General features: G+C 44.6%; 1 protein-coding gene across 1 annotated transcript in view; it reads left to right on the top strand.

Annotated features, from left to right (window-relative positions):
* The first annotated feature begins 2,797 nt into the window (after window positions 1–2,797).
* Window positions 2,798–15,859, top strand: part of PDE6D (phosphodiesterase 6D) — a 30,330-nt gene continuing 17,268 nt past the window's right edge. Inside the window, exon 1 of the mRNA XM_065747931.1 lies at window positions 2,798–2,950. Coding sequence (XP_065604003.1) covers window positions 2,901–2,950 — 50 coding nt within the window. The 5' untranslated portion in view covers window positions 2,798–2,900. The remainder of the gene's footprint in view (window positions 2,951–15,859) is intronic.

Below are 15,859 nucleotides of genomic sequence, written 5' to 3'. Positions count from 1 at the left end.
CATGTCTGCTGGAAGAGGACTTTGCAGGATAGCAGCAGTTAAGCTCAGCTTTTGGGATGGATTTTTTTTTAATAGAAAAATACAAGTATGCACAGCTGTCTCGTGTGCATAACTCCCCTTTTAAACTGCTATTGCAACCTCTTGCTCCACCCACGCAGCTTTCCACATGCAGGGAGATGTTAATCCATTTTATCTTTTAATGTTGGCATTATCTCTTGACTCACCCCATCTCTTCCCCTTGTGATTCTGCAATCTAGGTCCCTTTTAGGCAGCAGATAATTTTCACCTTTCTTCCCTGTGTTGCCTGAGAAAATAAACCATAAATCTAAAGAAACCTCTCCAAGCAGTGGGGTCACAGAGTCCCAGAGAGAGACTTTAAGTACACATGAGGCTGCACAGTCACCTGTAAGCAACTGAGATGGAGAAGGCTGTGATTACAGCTCAGTGACATCCCTCTGTCCCACAGATTCTGTCACATTAATCTCAGTGTCTGGTTCTTCAGGCTCAAGTCCCAGCTTCTGGCTGCTCACCCGGATCGTGTCTGCACCCTGCTGCCAGCACCAGCTTCACCCCTTGGTGCACACCTCCCTGCATGTGGCTTCAGAACTGTTGTTCTCTTTCCCTGAAATCTCAATTCTGATGTGTCATATGCAAGAAAGTTCTCACCAGGTGTCACCAAGGAGAGGGCAATCAATGAAAGCATATACTGTTGCATTTATCTCTTTCCTCACCTTCCATAATGAAGTGGTTTAATTAAAAAGCTCTTGTGAAGAGAGGTACTTAGGACAACACAGAACTTACCAATAACCCATACAATACACATTATATTAAGAAACTATGCAGTAGGCTAGGTTTATCTACCAGGATTAGGATCCGATTCCTGAAGTGTCTACTAATTTTATTTCCCAACCAACTTAAAGCAAAACAAATTCAACTGCTGGCACTACAGCTATGTTAGAGCAGGAGCACCCGTGTCTGACCCAACAGACAGTGGCTCTAGGGGTAAGCTGGGCTGTGTAAATGTTAACACAGTCCTGGATGTGCCTTCATTCCTCATCCACACATGCCTTCACCGCACTTCACCCATTTATTTTCTCCCTCCTTCCAGGCTTTCAACACCATAGCTGCCAACGTACATCACTAGAGCACAAGGTGATTGGGACACCCAAGAGTTGCTAAAGAAGCTGTAAAACTCTACATTTCCCAGGATCCACAGACAAATCATATCTCGCCTCAAGTAGGTGATGAGAAACAGATGTCAGCACATGCATAACTGTATGCCCTCTTCCATCAGGTGTCAGGTGGACAAAGGCCCCAGCTTATGAGCCTATCTCCCTGAAATGTTCTTGTATCTGGACCTCTGAAGAACAGCATTGCAATGTGCTCTTGGGAGTCATTAAGCAGGCTGGAGGCATCTCCTCACCTGCAGTGACAGCTCAGAGACTGCAATGCTCACCAGAGCCACATGATCCAGAGGTGTAAAAGCAAAGGTGAGGTTTTTAGAACAAAGTGGTGTGAGGCGAGACTTGCTGCAGCTTTCCTGCAAGCAGATTGGAAAGCCGTATTAATACAGCAAAAGTATTTTGAGAGGAAAGAATTCATGATTCCTATCACACCGAACCACAGATTATCCTGAATTGGAAGGGACCCATAAGTATCATCGGGCTCAACTCCTGGTTCCACACAGAACCACTGCAGAATTCAGATCATGCATCTGCGAGCACTGTGCAGATGCTTTATGAACTCCAGCAACTTGGTGCCACCACCCCACCAACCCCTCAGTGAAAAACCTTTTCCTGATATCCAAGCTGAACCTCCAGAGTTACACTATCTCACACAGCACTGCTGCTCACACCTGGTGCAGTGCCAAGACCTCTGTGCCTCTTCCTTAGCTTCAGGGGTACAAAACTGAGAGGCTGCTAAACACGTACCTCCTCACACAGCGCAGAGAGCTAGGGAACCCTCGGCAAAACCTCAAAGGCCCCAGCTCCGACTTCTGGAGCCTCATGTACCCTTGCATCAGAAGCCCTTTGCTGCCGCAGGGGTTGCTCACTGTGAAAGCCGCTTCTCTCCGGCTGCCACCTCTCAGGTGCCCCAGGAGCGTAAGGCCGGAGCCCCTCGTGCCGTGGGTCGAGCAGCATGCTGTGCTTGTGCCCGGCGTGCTCTTCCCTCACACACAAACGCTTGCTTTGGCCTCCTGCAGCTCTCCCGCGGCCTGCACACTGCCTGCCTCCCTGCCAGCTTTTCTCAGCGAGCGTTGGCCGCCCTTCCCTGGGTGCGCTGGGAAGCGGCGTGCTATCCAGAACGCAGCAGGGCCGCTCCAAAAGAGCCAGCAGGGAAAACGCGCTCTCCCCACCGCCAGCGTTAAGGTCACTCAAAGGCTGCGCCGCCAGCGGCCGCGTCGTCGCGCATTTCGACGTGACCTTCGCCACAGCGCCGTACTGAAGAGCCCTGAGGCTGCCTGCGCTGTTCTCCTGTGCGCTGCTGAGCGAGGGGACAACGCATTAACGAACGGGCCGGCTCCGAGCACGCGCCTACCGACCGCAACACCCAACGTCAGCCCCGGCCGGGCCGAGCGCCTTAACGAGCGCTGCGCAGCCGCCCTGGTATAAACGGGGATGGGGGAGGGGCGGGGGGCTGGATGCGCCGTTTGATTGGTCCATCAGGCTGTCCTTCTTCAGCCAGCCGGGGCGTAGGCGGCCTCCGATTGGTCGCTCTGCCGGTGCGGGGAGGGATGCCGCTGGGATTGGCTGCGGCGGCCGGTGGCGGGTGCGAGGGAGTGCGAGGGGGAGGGGCGGGGGGTCCTGAGGCGCCGCTGTCAGCGCCGCTCCCGCCCAGGCCCGCGTAGCCAGGCGAGCCCGGCGCAGCCCCCTCCGCCCGCGGCGCGGCGCGGCAGGACCATGTCGGCCACGGACGAGCGGGCCAAGGAGATCCTCCGGGGCTTCAAGCTGTATCCGCCCGACGGCGACCCGAGGGGGAGACGGGCGGGCGAACGGGCCGCGGGCGGGGCCGGCGCGGGGGTTGGGTACGGCCGTTTTCCTGCGTGAGGGCGGTTGTCATGACAACGTTCTCCCCACTTCCCCCCCCCCCCCCCCCCTCCCCCTACCTGGGGTTGTTCCTGCCTCGTCCTTCCCCCTCCCTCCCCTACCGCGGGCTGCAGGGGTCTGTCCCTATGGACGCGGTGCTCCCGGGCCTGCGCTGGGCCGGGCGGAGCGGGCGGGGGCACCGCGGCCCTTCGGCCCCAGAGCTCCGTGCCGGCACTGCCGCCCTGCGCCGTGCGGGGTCCTTCTGCGGTAGCTCTGCCGTACTCCGTATGCTAACGCCTCTCCCTGCGGTTCATTATAAAAGTTTTCGCCGTGTCGTTTCGCGTGCTGGCCTAGCACAGGGTTTCGTGCCGATGCAGTGAGGCAGACGTGGGCTCCGGGAGAAGAGCAGCGCTGCATGAGCCCTTCCAGCCCCGGGGACGGCTCAGCACGAAGGCCCACGTGCACGTTAAGGTGGGAGAAATACATTGCTGCTGAATTTACCGTAGCAGATTCTACTGTACGTAGAGGGCAGGTTAGGACAAAGCTAGGCCTCCAGGCACAAGAAAACCATTGGTTTTATTTCTTTCTTTTCCTACAACTAAACTGAATATTCTCTTGATCCAGTGCTGCTATTCCTGAGCATATTTTTGGCCAACGAGATGTTCATAATCTCTGTGCCAGCTGCAGCAGAATGTGAGTTGCTCAGTTGGATCCAGCTGTATCAAACTACCGGCAGATGCTTTTCTGAACTTATGAATCACAGTCCCCTCCCCCCAGCTTTTAGTTCTGCATCTGGTTTCTTTGCTTCTGCACTAGTAATATTGACAGTTCTTTTTGTTTATGAAGATGTCAGATTTCAGCTGTCAAAACACAATTTAAGAACCTTTTGTGCAAGCAATTAGGAAAAGCATGAGCTTCTGACAAGACGAGATTGAGTTTCTGGTAGAGATGAGAAGTGCTGGGAGAGTTAAGCTAGGGAACAAACTTTAAAGTGTTTGTTTTTACTTGTGTTTGTGCATGTTCTTTGCTAGAAGCAGAATTTGTCTGAAGGCTATGGATGAAAAAACATCACTTTTGCTATCTGGTAACTTAAGTAGAAAATTCTTTTTGACCTTTGAGAGAGATGTGGTTATACAGGCCTAAAGGTAAACTCGATAGCTCAAGACACTGACCACAGCAGGTATCGGGCAGTATGAATTCTGAGAATCAGGAAAGTGCTTCTCTACACTTTTCATAGATGGATCTTAAGTTGAAGTAGCTGAATAATATGCAAGTATGCCTCCAATATAGCAGGAAAGCAGCAGAGCAACCATTTCTCATTTATGACACCATGCTGCTATTCACACAGGAAGCAGTTCATGCCCAGATGTGGCCTCCTTCTCTGTAAGACAGCCACCAGTTCAGACTTCCTTCTCTGAGAGTAGGCTTGTATTCTAGAATGTTACATTTTAAAGAGATGCTTTATCTTCTGCCTACTGTGCTACTGCATGTACTCATTCAGTGCCCTTAGTAAAGAGGGAAGTGAAGCTGTTAGGTTTATATTTGGAGTACTTGAAAACTTTTCCCCCCTCCCAGGAGGGAGGAGTTCAACTCCATCAACTTAAGCACACCCTCCAAATTTGCTTCTAGCCCCAGAAGCCAGCACAGTAGTACTTTGGGTATGCATATATTATGTGACAAGATAGGTTTACATGGTAGAGGGCTTCATAAAGGAATCAGTTTTCCAGAGTACTCACTTTAATACGAGAACAGGCACTTTGGAAGTGGCATTCACATAGATTGAGGGTACTTCATTACTCAAAGTCTGCTCATTTGTGGTTTCTGAGAAGAGGCTAACTACAAGCTTTCAAACTGATTGGGACATGCTGCTGTGGACATTAAATTACAGCCTAAATCCACCCTCTGACTTAACACCAAGATATGCTTTCCTTCCTTTATGACACTAGCACAGAAACATGTTGTGGCTAGCGTCATCAAATTCAGACCAGAATATTTTACTCCCTCTTCCCCTAGATTTTGTTACTTTAGAAGATGAAAATCAAAAGGAGAAATATTTGATATTTGCAGGCAAAAGACAGTACTCATTTTATTACACTAGGATTTTTTTTGTGGCACCAGTTAACTGAACAGCAACCATCTAGTAAGTGTGTTACAATAAAAGATAGAAAGCAACCAGCAAGAACTTCTATTGCTTGTCACTTCTTGAGAGACAGTATTTGTTACCAGATCTTACAGGTATGTTCATCAACTCACTGTTCTAAGGACACTGCTTAAAATACAGTATTTTGGTGGTCTAGCACTCTGAGAATACATTCTGGTTGTTTGGCCATAAGTAATACCATTTCAGTTAGCCAGTATTCCAGAGGAAAGCATCTTTAATTACTGAGCTTCATTTCCACAAGTGTTTCTGCACAGCTGGTCCTGTAATCTCAAGTCTGACTGCTCCCTGCTCCACCACTCCCTCCACAGCTCAGGCAGTTTTGCTGTCAAACTGCAGAGCAGCATTCTACGTGACCTCACTTCCTCAGACCAGCAAGGAAGAAATTGCTCAGAACAGCCAGTTGACTCTCATAGCATGGTTAAGGTACTAAGTAAGCATATCCAATGTCTGTTTTAAATCTTACAATTCAGACAAGGTATCACCTATATTACTTGCTGCTTCAGCCTCATCAGAATGTTAACCTTAGGTAACTGCCACCTAAACACCAATTTAAGGTAACTTTCCTCAAAGAGCTCCCATTTAAGGATGTGCAGCACCTTGTTGCACTCCAGAAGGCTCCTGAAACAAACTCATAGTAAACAAAGCATGAGGAAAGCATTAATTGTAGGTCAGAATAATTATGGACCTATGAAACTAGTATTTGTGGCCAGTGTAAGCACATACCAGCAGCTCAGGCACTCAAGCTTTCACAGGCAGAATGCTTTGGAGACTCTCCTACTTCCTGACAACCCTGAGGTTTCCTTTGCAACAGTTTCCTATTTCCTGGAGCTTCTTGCAGTTCTCATCTCTATTTTTCCCCATCTAGGGAATCAGTTTTTTTTCAGGGCTTTGGTGTCTTGGAAGGATTACAATTGTAGTAATAGTATTAATTATAATTATACACTTATAATTATACACTTATGAACATCCAATCTTGTTTTTAATCTGCAGAAAATGGGACTTGTCTCTACATTGTACCTGCTATACATACAAGAACTGTGATAAGTCACAATCACAGAATCACGGGTTGGAAGGGACCTCAAGAGATCGAGTCCAACTCCCTTCCCAAAGCAGTTCCCTACACCAGGTCACACAGGTAGGCGTCCAGGCGGGTCTTGAATATCTCCAGAGAAGGAGACTCCACAACCCCACTGGGCAGCCTGTCTGTGTGTCACACGTGTGTCAGTACTTTATCAAAGTTGTCTTCAGCATCAACAGGCATTCTGCCCCATCTGATGATCTGTAGTTCCGGCAGACCAAAAACAGGACAGGCTCTTCATGTTGATCACAAACAGGTTGTGATGCAGATCTGTAAACAGCACCAGGTTTCACCAGGTTTGGTTATACCTGCCTCTTCCTCGACATCAACCCCAATTCTCAGTATGGCAACTGAATTTATGTTCCATAAGCTTCTTTCCCCTCATTTCTTTTTAAGATATTAAGATAGTTGCTTGTGCATCCTAGGAAGTCAGTGATACCTTATACTTCATCCATTATTGCTGTATTTGAGCTTCCACAGAGAAGGGAGTCATTTAATCCATTACATGGGAACTGGTATGGCTCCTTCTCCCCATCTTCACAGACAGCATGTAGGGAAAAAAAGCCAAACCTGTAGGATTAGGGTTAGTTCTGGGTACAGCACATTGTTTTGTTTTTTTTTTTTGTTTTAAAACTACAGAGATACCTCATGCATGTTCTGTGCATTAACTGTAAGCTGTCATAGCATGGAAGCTAAAGTTAATTCAGCTTTCTTACACATCATCTCAGAATTTAAGTGGATCTGGAAAGAATGTCAGGAGTGAGAATTTCTCATGAAAGTCAGTAAGACAGCAGGCCACTGTACTCTTGACTTCTACAAGAAGTATAACCCTTTTCTATTTCCCTGTCTCTAAACTAGAGAAAGTAAGGCAGCTTCAGACTTGAGTTCAGACTCTCAAAGAATAAGCCAGTGATCTGTTTACATCTAGTCAGTCAAAGTTTGAGTATGAGTGTTTCATACTTCTGTATAAAATGAGGTCTGTGCTTCTTAAGTCCCAAATATGAACTTGTCTTCCTCTATATTATCAAAAAGCCAACTTTGTAAGTGCATGAAGCAACCTTTTTCTGTTGCTCACATACAGAATAGATGATCTATGGACATGATATGCAAAAAAAATACTGATTGTATTTAATACTTAGTACACTCAGCAGTTACCCTTTTGTCCTGAGAGTGCATCACAAGCACCCACAAAGAAAAAAGTCAGATCTTCCTAATATCTTTGGTAAAGACAAGAAAAAAGCTGAGGCAATGTCATCAATGGACATCACTATAGAGTTTCCAAGTGCTTGACAGGATGTCCTGGTATACACAGCAGAACTGCTGTTGGAAGGCTCCATCCAGAAGATACCTGCCAGTAACAGGTGCTCCTGATGGAGAATGGGAGCCACATCTCAGCTGTACATTTCAAAATCCTGACTGACAGCCAGGATTTTCAGTTGTATCTATGAACATGAGATTCCATTATCAGATTTTTCCTGAAGTAAGGTTTGACTGGGACATCAGTGTTAGGTACAAAAGAGACTTACAGGGAACCTGTCAGATTATTCAGCCTTTCAGTTGATTATGTTCATTACATATCAGGCAACCTTCTGGAAGAATGACAGACCTGGGCAGAAGGCAAGAGCAAGAAGAGTCATTTTCACATTCAGTTAACCCTTGAGATAACAATAAAGCATCACACTATTAGGTTTATCTACTCTTCCACTGAAAGAATTGCTTAAATGACTAGGAGCAACATTGCCTTCCCCTAGACAGGAGGTGTAGGGGATTTTACTTAGTTCTGCAACAGAGTATTTGTATGTGTCAGTCTGTATATTGCACTATGTGCATAAGTCACCTACTCAGTAGCTGGTCAGGAGGTCGTTACATAGAACAGATGACTTTTTCTCATTCTGTTTGTTGCACCAAAGAGATAAGGTGCAAGATCATCCTCATTACAGGGGAATGTGTATGTACCCCACCCAAGCAGTTTGCTTACCTGCCTCTTTCCCCCTCACTTCACATGATTCATTATGAGCCTTTTCAGAAGGAAGGTGACACATGCTTGGATTCAAGAAACCCAGCTGATGTTTTATTAAGCATGAAAGAGTTCTGGTCAGGGGCAGACCACTGGGCAGGCAGAGTTCACTTCAAGGCACTGGTTTGAGAAGCAAAAGTAAATTCTATGTTAGGAAGTAGTAAAAGAGTGGTTATTTGCATTACCTTAAATAAAAATTCTTCCTGTGCATGGGAAAGCACTTAGGGAGAGCCTCTCTAAAGATGAACACATTTTCTGTTCCTCTGTTGGCACAAACTGCTGCTAGCTTTGTGCTTGGAGAATGTTCTGCAGCACCTCCAGCAGGAAGAAGGGAAAGAGAGAGGGCAGAGAAAGAACCATTGTCCCCATACATGGTGGAATAGACCAATCCATCTGCAAACTGGATGTCAAGCACCTACTGTCTTGTAACGGCAGTGGAATCTTCTGGAGGTGCTTTAGAGATTTGGCTTCAAATTTAAGACTTCAGGGTGGACTCTTTAGTGCATCAGAGTACTCTCCTGTCAGTCAAGCTAAGATTGGTTCTCTAGTAAAGTTGCTTTCTCTCCCAGAATACAAAATGGTGAAAAGGTTCTAATTTAAAGGCTAATAAGGTTCAAGTAAAATTGATGTGATTCTTTTTCTTCAGTCTAGGAAATGGCACAGTTTTATTACTTCTGAGGAAAAAAGGCCTCTGAAAGCTATTTGCCCTTACATTCTTTGTATGTACTGCTATCACAGCAGCTGTGCAGAGCTGGGAGTACTGTTCCCAGCTGCTTGTTACCCCATGTTCAGATGAGCCCTACAACCTTCTGTTTTCCTGTTGGTGCAAGGCACACTAGCTTAGACAGCTTAAGCAATAGGTTAAGGAGCAAAGACCTGCGTTAGTCAAGTAGATCAGGTTAGCAGTTTTACAAACAGCTCAGCTGTTAGATTCGGTGGAGAAAGTTGCACACAGCTGGGGAGGGAAGAGAGCAGCCAACTGCTGCTGGCACATACCAGCACTCCCAGCCTCACTTTTGCTTCCACTGAGCTTCTGCTCATCCTCATGCTGCCTCCTCCAGTACTCAGCACTGCAGGATGCTGAGTCCTCACCAAGGACACAACTCTCCCCCCATTGCCTTGTTCAGTTACCCTTGGAGCATCAAGTCTAAAATCATAGGTTAGCACTGTTGAGCTGTTACTATCACATTGCTGTGACAAGTCTGTGGTTACTTAACTTTCCTTAAGAGAAAGGCCCTTTAGATATGTCTGCTCTTTCCTCTTGTTCTGAGCCAAGAACTTCTAACACGAGTACTTTATCACCAAGAGGATCATGGAGCAAACACCCTCAGAAACTCAATTTCCCACAGCTGTCATGATGAGCCAGACATGGGGAGCCAGTGGCTGGAAATCCCATGCAGCCTTAGAGAGTAAGTGCATACTATTTTTAAAATAGTCTTTCCAGAATGAGGGAGAGAAGCCAGCAAGTTTCCACAGCTAGTTTGGGATATTCATTTATGACACCCTAGTTAATTCACAAGAAGTTATTACAATTACAGTTGCAATGAAAATGCAGTGTTTAAGCAGCCCCAGGAATGAATTGTTTTTATGTGCTTTCCCCTTGTGATTCACTCAAAAGGGATTGTGTTAAGTTAGTGTAATAATGACCTTAAGCTCTGCTTCTGCAGGGAAACATTTATCTTCCTAGAAAGAGAAGTCTGATTCCTCAGACCTACTAGAATTCTGCTATTGAAATAAGATCTTCAGAGTTCTAAGCTCCAGAAGCTCATAAAAACATAAATGAAGAGCATCATGTTTATAAAAGTAGCCTGAAGTACCACTTGCAAAATAAAAACAGGTTCCCCAAGGAAGGTTGTGAACTTACCTCTTCAATACCCTGGACCTGCTGTTTGGAGAAGAGAACAAAGTCTCCCTTCTTGCCACAGGCAGTCCCACCATCTCCCCCATAAACTATATAAAATAAGGGCTAGGTACTATCCAGCAATCTAGGAAACAAAGGTTTCCTCCTCTAGAAACCCCCCAGATAATGCTGCTTTTATTGTGGCCTCTTCCTCATGTAAATACAAGCCTAACAGAGGCCAGGTGAAAATGTTCCCAATGGATAACAGTAACTCCTTGCACCTGTCTTATTGATGGAACAGCAGCTTCTGGTTTCCTGCTGAATGAAGCATGAGAAGTGTCATCACAAAATTGCATGTGCAAGTCCCAGTTTTGCTAGTTCTGAAATAGCAAATGCAGAAAAGGAGGCAGGGACATTTGATAAGGTTGTGCAAAGTGAAATAATTAAATAAAGATAACATTCTAATGGAAGCACACCTGTGAAGGCTTCAGATAATACTGATTATGACCTTTTTTTTTAAGTTTTATGCAATTACACATTTTAAAACAAAAGATAACATTTGAAAAAGTGTAATAATTGTATCACAACTGCGTGAAAGCATATCTAAATTGTTATTAATAATCCATTTGTCAACTAAAGCTGATTGTATTATTCATACATGGTGTTGTTTTTTTTTTTTTTTACAGTAGAAGGAATATGTTCAATTGTTTCTGCTGAACATTATGTCCTTTGGTTAACTTTTTTTATGATCAGATCTCAACTACTCTGAAAACATAGAATTGTAGAACAGCTTGGATTGGAAGGGACCTAAAAGGTGATCTAGTTCTGTGTAACATATACCGTATATAGCTACAATCTTGTTGTCAAATGCAAACAAAAATGAACTTAACTGTAGGTTCCCTTGATGATGATAGCCATAGGAACTGCTGGGAAGTAATAGAGCTCATTGGGTTTTTTGTAATTTCAGTAGAGATTTCAGCATTCTCACAGTAATATCTTTCATCTGAATTCCAGTGCTAGAGCAGAAATGTGCCCAGACCTCTGTCTCAGAGATCCCTTGGTGGTGATGTGATGTTCTCCAGCACTCACAGCAGTACAGTTCACGTCAGTGTGTCTGTAGAGGCAGATTGTAGAGCTCATATGTACATCAGAGTACAACATTCAGAACCAAATAGCTATCTTCTACCTATTCTGAACTATATTGCATGGATTTTATTACTTGCAACATCAGTGGTTTGCTGTAGCTCTTTTTCAGTCATCTTAGTGTCTTTTCAGACAGCCATACTGTCTAACGCTGTGCAGTGTTGGGATGGTTAACTTGGCTAATCCACTAATCCACACTGCAGATTTAAGCACTTCTCATATTCTAGTAGGTTCCTAAAAAAGCACTGTAATTCTGATATGGAGTCCCTGTTTCCTGAGAGTTCTGCCTCAATCTGACTAAATCCCCCTTGATTCCTCCCCTCTGCCTCTGCTTTCAGTGCACTCTGGTCCATTTACAAGATTACATTCCTCATGCAGCCACCAGTCGTTCTCTCTTAACTGTATTTTCATGGTGGTTTTTTTTATTCCTTACTTGGTCTCTATACTGCAGGTTTTCTTCCCTTTCTCAGAAGAGACAAGATAATGAACTCGTTTTCCTTGAGTAATCTCAATCCTGTCAGCTGGAAATGGAAAACACAAAAATTGTTTGATCTGTACCGCAGCATGTGGTGTTGCCATTAAGCTAATTTACTGCTTTCACTTTGTAAATAACTTACTCATGTCCAGAGCAGCAGTGATTTTATATTCTATCTCTTCAATACCACGTATCCTGAAGTGAGCCGTCAGCTCATTGCCTGCATAGCAGCCTCCTGTCATGTCAGTGACAATTGTTCCTTGCTCTGAAAAATAACAGCAGAGAAGAGAGGACTTCTTAAAAGGTACTTCTGTGACCGTTTTTCTCTTGGAGAACCTCTCACCCTCAACACGGTCTCATCCTGTGAGTTTAGAGGGCCAGTAGTGTTCACCTAAACTTTCACATCCTTCACATTATCGCTTGGTCTTGAGAATGCCAGGATTCATTTGGCAACTCATGCCTGGAAAAATCCAGTAGTCAGCAGTGAAAATATTCTTTGTGTTTCCTCTTGGGGGCCCTGTCTGGAAGGGCTGTAGTGCTGGTGAGGCTCAAGTGTGCCCATTCTTCATGTACACGTGGGCTAACTTACAGAATGCAGTGACATTCTGCCTGGTACTGTCTCAAGGATTATACATGTATCTGGACCCATTTAAGGCCAGGAAGGAGGTGGCTTGTTTCCATGCTGCGCCACTTCAGCAAATACAAGGTTGGCGTTTGTCATTGTGGACTTTGTGAAAGTGCTTGTCTTAGTTGTTCCTCTGGCTGATTTGAATTTATATTTTGTTTATTAGGTGAAGAGTGTGGAGTGCCAGGGCTAAACACTGTTCTACTGTGAGTTCTCAATAAGATTAAATCCCCTTGTTTTCTAATTACATTTCAAGGATACTGAGTTGCTTTCCCAGAGAACCGGTGGTGGTCTATCTCTAAACGCATCCCTGGTTGCAGAACAGCACTGGCTTGCAGCAGCCAGGGATATGTTTTGTGCGCTGTATTTCAGGGCAGCATTGGAGATGTGAGGGTTCAAAAAAGCCCGATGTTTTTTGGGTAATTTGCCTTTAGTAACACTGAGTGTCCTCTGCTCTAGCAATTCCCATCTCCCGTTCTTGGTGCAGAAATTCAGAGTTTTGCTGAACAAAACAGAACAACTGTGTTTGCAGTCTTAGCTCTATCGCATGTTAGTTTTCACTGTCGTAAACACAAATCCTCATGGACTAATTAACAGCTGTCCTCTAGCAACAGTACTCATTTCACCTTTTCTCTGGTGGCTGCAATTGGCATTTCCTTTGAAAGCTCCATAAAGGAGCTTTCTTTTCAGGATTCATTCCTTTCTGACATTTTTTAGCTCTGCTTGTGAGAGAGGGCATATGAGCGCACCTGGAAAAGGAAGGTCAACTGTCTGGCCTGGTTTCCTGAATAGCATGCAGAGCAGTAATCCCACCCCGAGGGAATACACACTGTCTTTAAGCCAGCTGCCTTGGGCAGTGTGCAGCGTGCCAGTTTTTGAACTGCTGTAGCTCCACTGTGTGAGTAAAGCAGTGCATGGCATTTTTTTTTCCCCAGTGTCAGGAAAGGTAGATCTACTACTGCAAAAGACTTTGGTGTAGATGAAATCTAAGGCTTTATGTGCTAAAAATATACTCCAGCTTAACTATTTCTGCTTAATTTTTCCACTGTGGATACCTTTATCCCAGGCTGTGTCCAGTTTTGAATAACAGGAGTCACTTCAAAGCAGAGCAAGCTGCTTTGGAATTGGACTCAGTGCGGAGTAAGAACATTCAAACAACGGTTAAATGTGGAATGAATAGCTCAACTCTGAATTTTTATTCTGGGCCTTATCTGGATTGGCTCCTATGCACTGGCAAACCCCTAATTAATTCAGCTGCTGGCAAGAGGTACTCTTTAAAAATTGAGATTGTATTGATAAGGTATTGAGGAACAGAAATTCTCCTTCTGTAGCACAAGGAGGGTTTAGGCAGAATCAGTGTATGAATGCAAGAGAAATTCAGTGCTTGACCTTTTATTCCCACTTTCCTCTGAGTGACAACAAGAATCTCTTAAGTGCTCCTTTTACTATTGATTTTGGTGGTGTCAACACCTGTGTGTTTACAATTAGAATAAAACTCACAAGCTCATTTCCTGGAAGGTAGGAGCTACCAGACATCATGGCTGTAGGCTTTATTGATCTGGTGGGGCTTTGGAGTGCTGCCTGTGAACCTAAAGATTGGCCAACCTCTGAGCCTCTGAAGCCCTTTGCACAAATTAATTCTTCCTCTTTTATAGACCTCTCTGAAATCAGGACATAGCTCTGTGAAGAGTGAGCTACAGATTTTCCCTGTAAGGGGTTTTTGCACCCAGTCCTGTTCCATGGTGGTTTTTGCTTTGCTCTGTGTAGGTGGGCTCCTGACTTGACAATAACTCTGCACTCTGCCTCTGCCTAGGGTCTGTTCTCAGCAGCACAAATCGAAGCGTGGTGTTGCAGGAAGTTTTACTTCTGCTCGTTCCCCGTTCTGTGGAAGAACGAGAGGCGAAGCAACATCAGGTTAAGCAGAAATGTAAAGTCAGGGCAGGACTTTCTAGGAACTACTCTCTGTCCCATATGCAAAAGTGATGGTTGCATATGAGAGTTCAGGATACAAAAGTTGTCTACTTTCGCATGCCAGACGTCACCAATTACATAAGAATGCTAGCAAACACCAAACTCTCTCCTGAGAGTTCTTTGAGCTTATGGCTTTATATATAATGGGTTACATAGAGTAATCTTAACATTGGCACTGTTAGATTCTGGAATTTACATTTAAGGAGCTCTGGTATCTCAGGATTGCTGTAAGAGGCTCCTTAGATTGCTTTCCAAATCTGTTATTTTTCTTCACAGACGGAAACACTGATTCTTGTTAAAGCTTTCTTGTTTTAGTTACAGCTCCAACAAGTAGAATCCTTTGATATCATTTTGGTAGGGTGAATCAATCTCCTGTGTTCCACCAAAACTTTTATGGGAAGAAATGTTCCCACTGATATATCTGAAATGAAGATTAAACTTTATATCAGGTGTTATACTTACAGGTAGCATTATATATCAGTTATCTCAGACACTAAGAGGATAGCTAACTCAGCTCAGGTTAACAAAAGTGTATAAAAATAGTGTTGCCTTTTGAAGACCCATCTCCTTTCGGACACATTCAGAGTTTAAGTATGTCAACAAATGCTGCGAGTCTGCTGCTTGGCATACTTGCTGCAGCTTTTTTTGTCATTGAGCTAAATTAGGACTGCAAAGAGATTCAGTGTTGAAATCTGCTTTTTAAGATGTGGAGTTTGAATGGACAGGTTGCTTAGTTCAACAAAGAATACTGCAAACCATTGCTGATTTCTACTGTCTCATATGTCAGTACATCCCTCGACTGTCTGCTCTATATTAATGAGGTACTTTGGTAGAGGGAAGGCAGAAGTCTGTTTCACATAAGGTTCATGGATGGAGCCTTCTCTAACCAACAGTTCTCCATAGAACTGTTTTCTGCAAGGGACAGGTAAGGGGCACACAGTTTGTTTAGAAGGACTTGTATCTCCTTATTTTGTACAATTTGTGGGTCTGCAGCTGCTACAAGGACTGGGTTATCTTTTAAATGAAGACTGAGGAAAAGGATTCCCCTAAAAGATGAAGCATTCACTTGTTCAGTGTGGGACATATATATATTTTTTTGCCAACGGAGATTACAGGCAAATTCTTGAGTAAACAGTATCCTGCTGAGAGAGTAACCAAGCTGGTGGGACTGCTTCCTTTGTGAGCACTAATCAGATACTTAATTGATGGCAGCACAGGAATGATTAATAGGAGGCTTTACCAGCATGGATGCCTAGAAATACGTGCATTCTGTACATGTGACCTGTGTGGTGCTGAACTTTGATACAGGCAGCCATCCATAGCAGGGGTAATATGGAGCACCACACGTTACCAAACCACCAGAGATGCAGCTGGAAATTGAGTAAGTGAAGGTAAAGAGAGGCAGCCCAGTTTAGGAGCTTGGAGAACAAGACCAGAAATCCAGAAGAGTCTTTGCTCTGTTGAGAATGGCAGCCGTGGTAAAATGGTGGGTTTGGAATTGGAGTTCTTTCAGATTAATAAAG

Source organism: Cyrtonyx montezumae, unplaced genomic scaffold, assembly GCF_038088225.1.
Source record: "Cyrtonyx montezumae isolate F1298 unplaced genomic scaffold, pur_monq_1.0 scaffold_5, whole genome shotgun sequence".
Classification (NCBI taxonomy): domain Eukaryota; kingdom Metazoa; phylum Chordata; class Aves; order Galliformes; family Odontophoridae; genus Cyrtonyx; species Cyrtonyx montezumae.
Note: the sequence above shows the minus strand (reverse complement) of the source record. Positions and strands in the feature narration are given on the sequence as shown.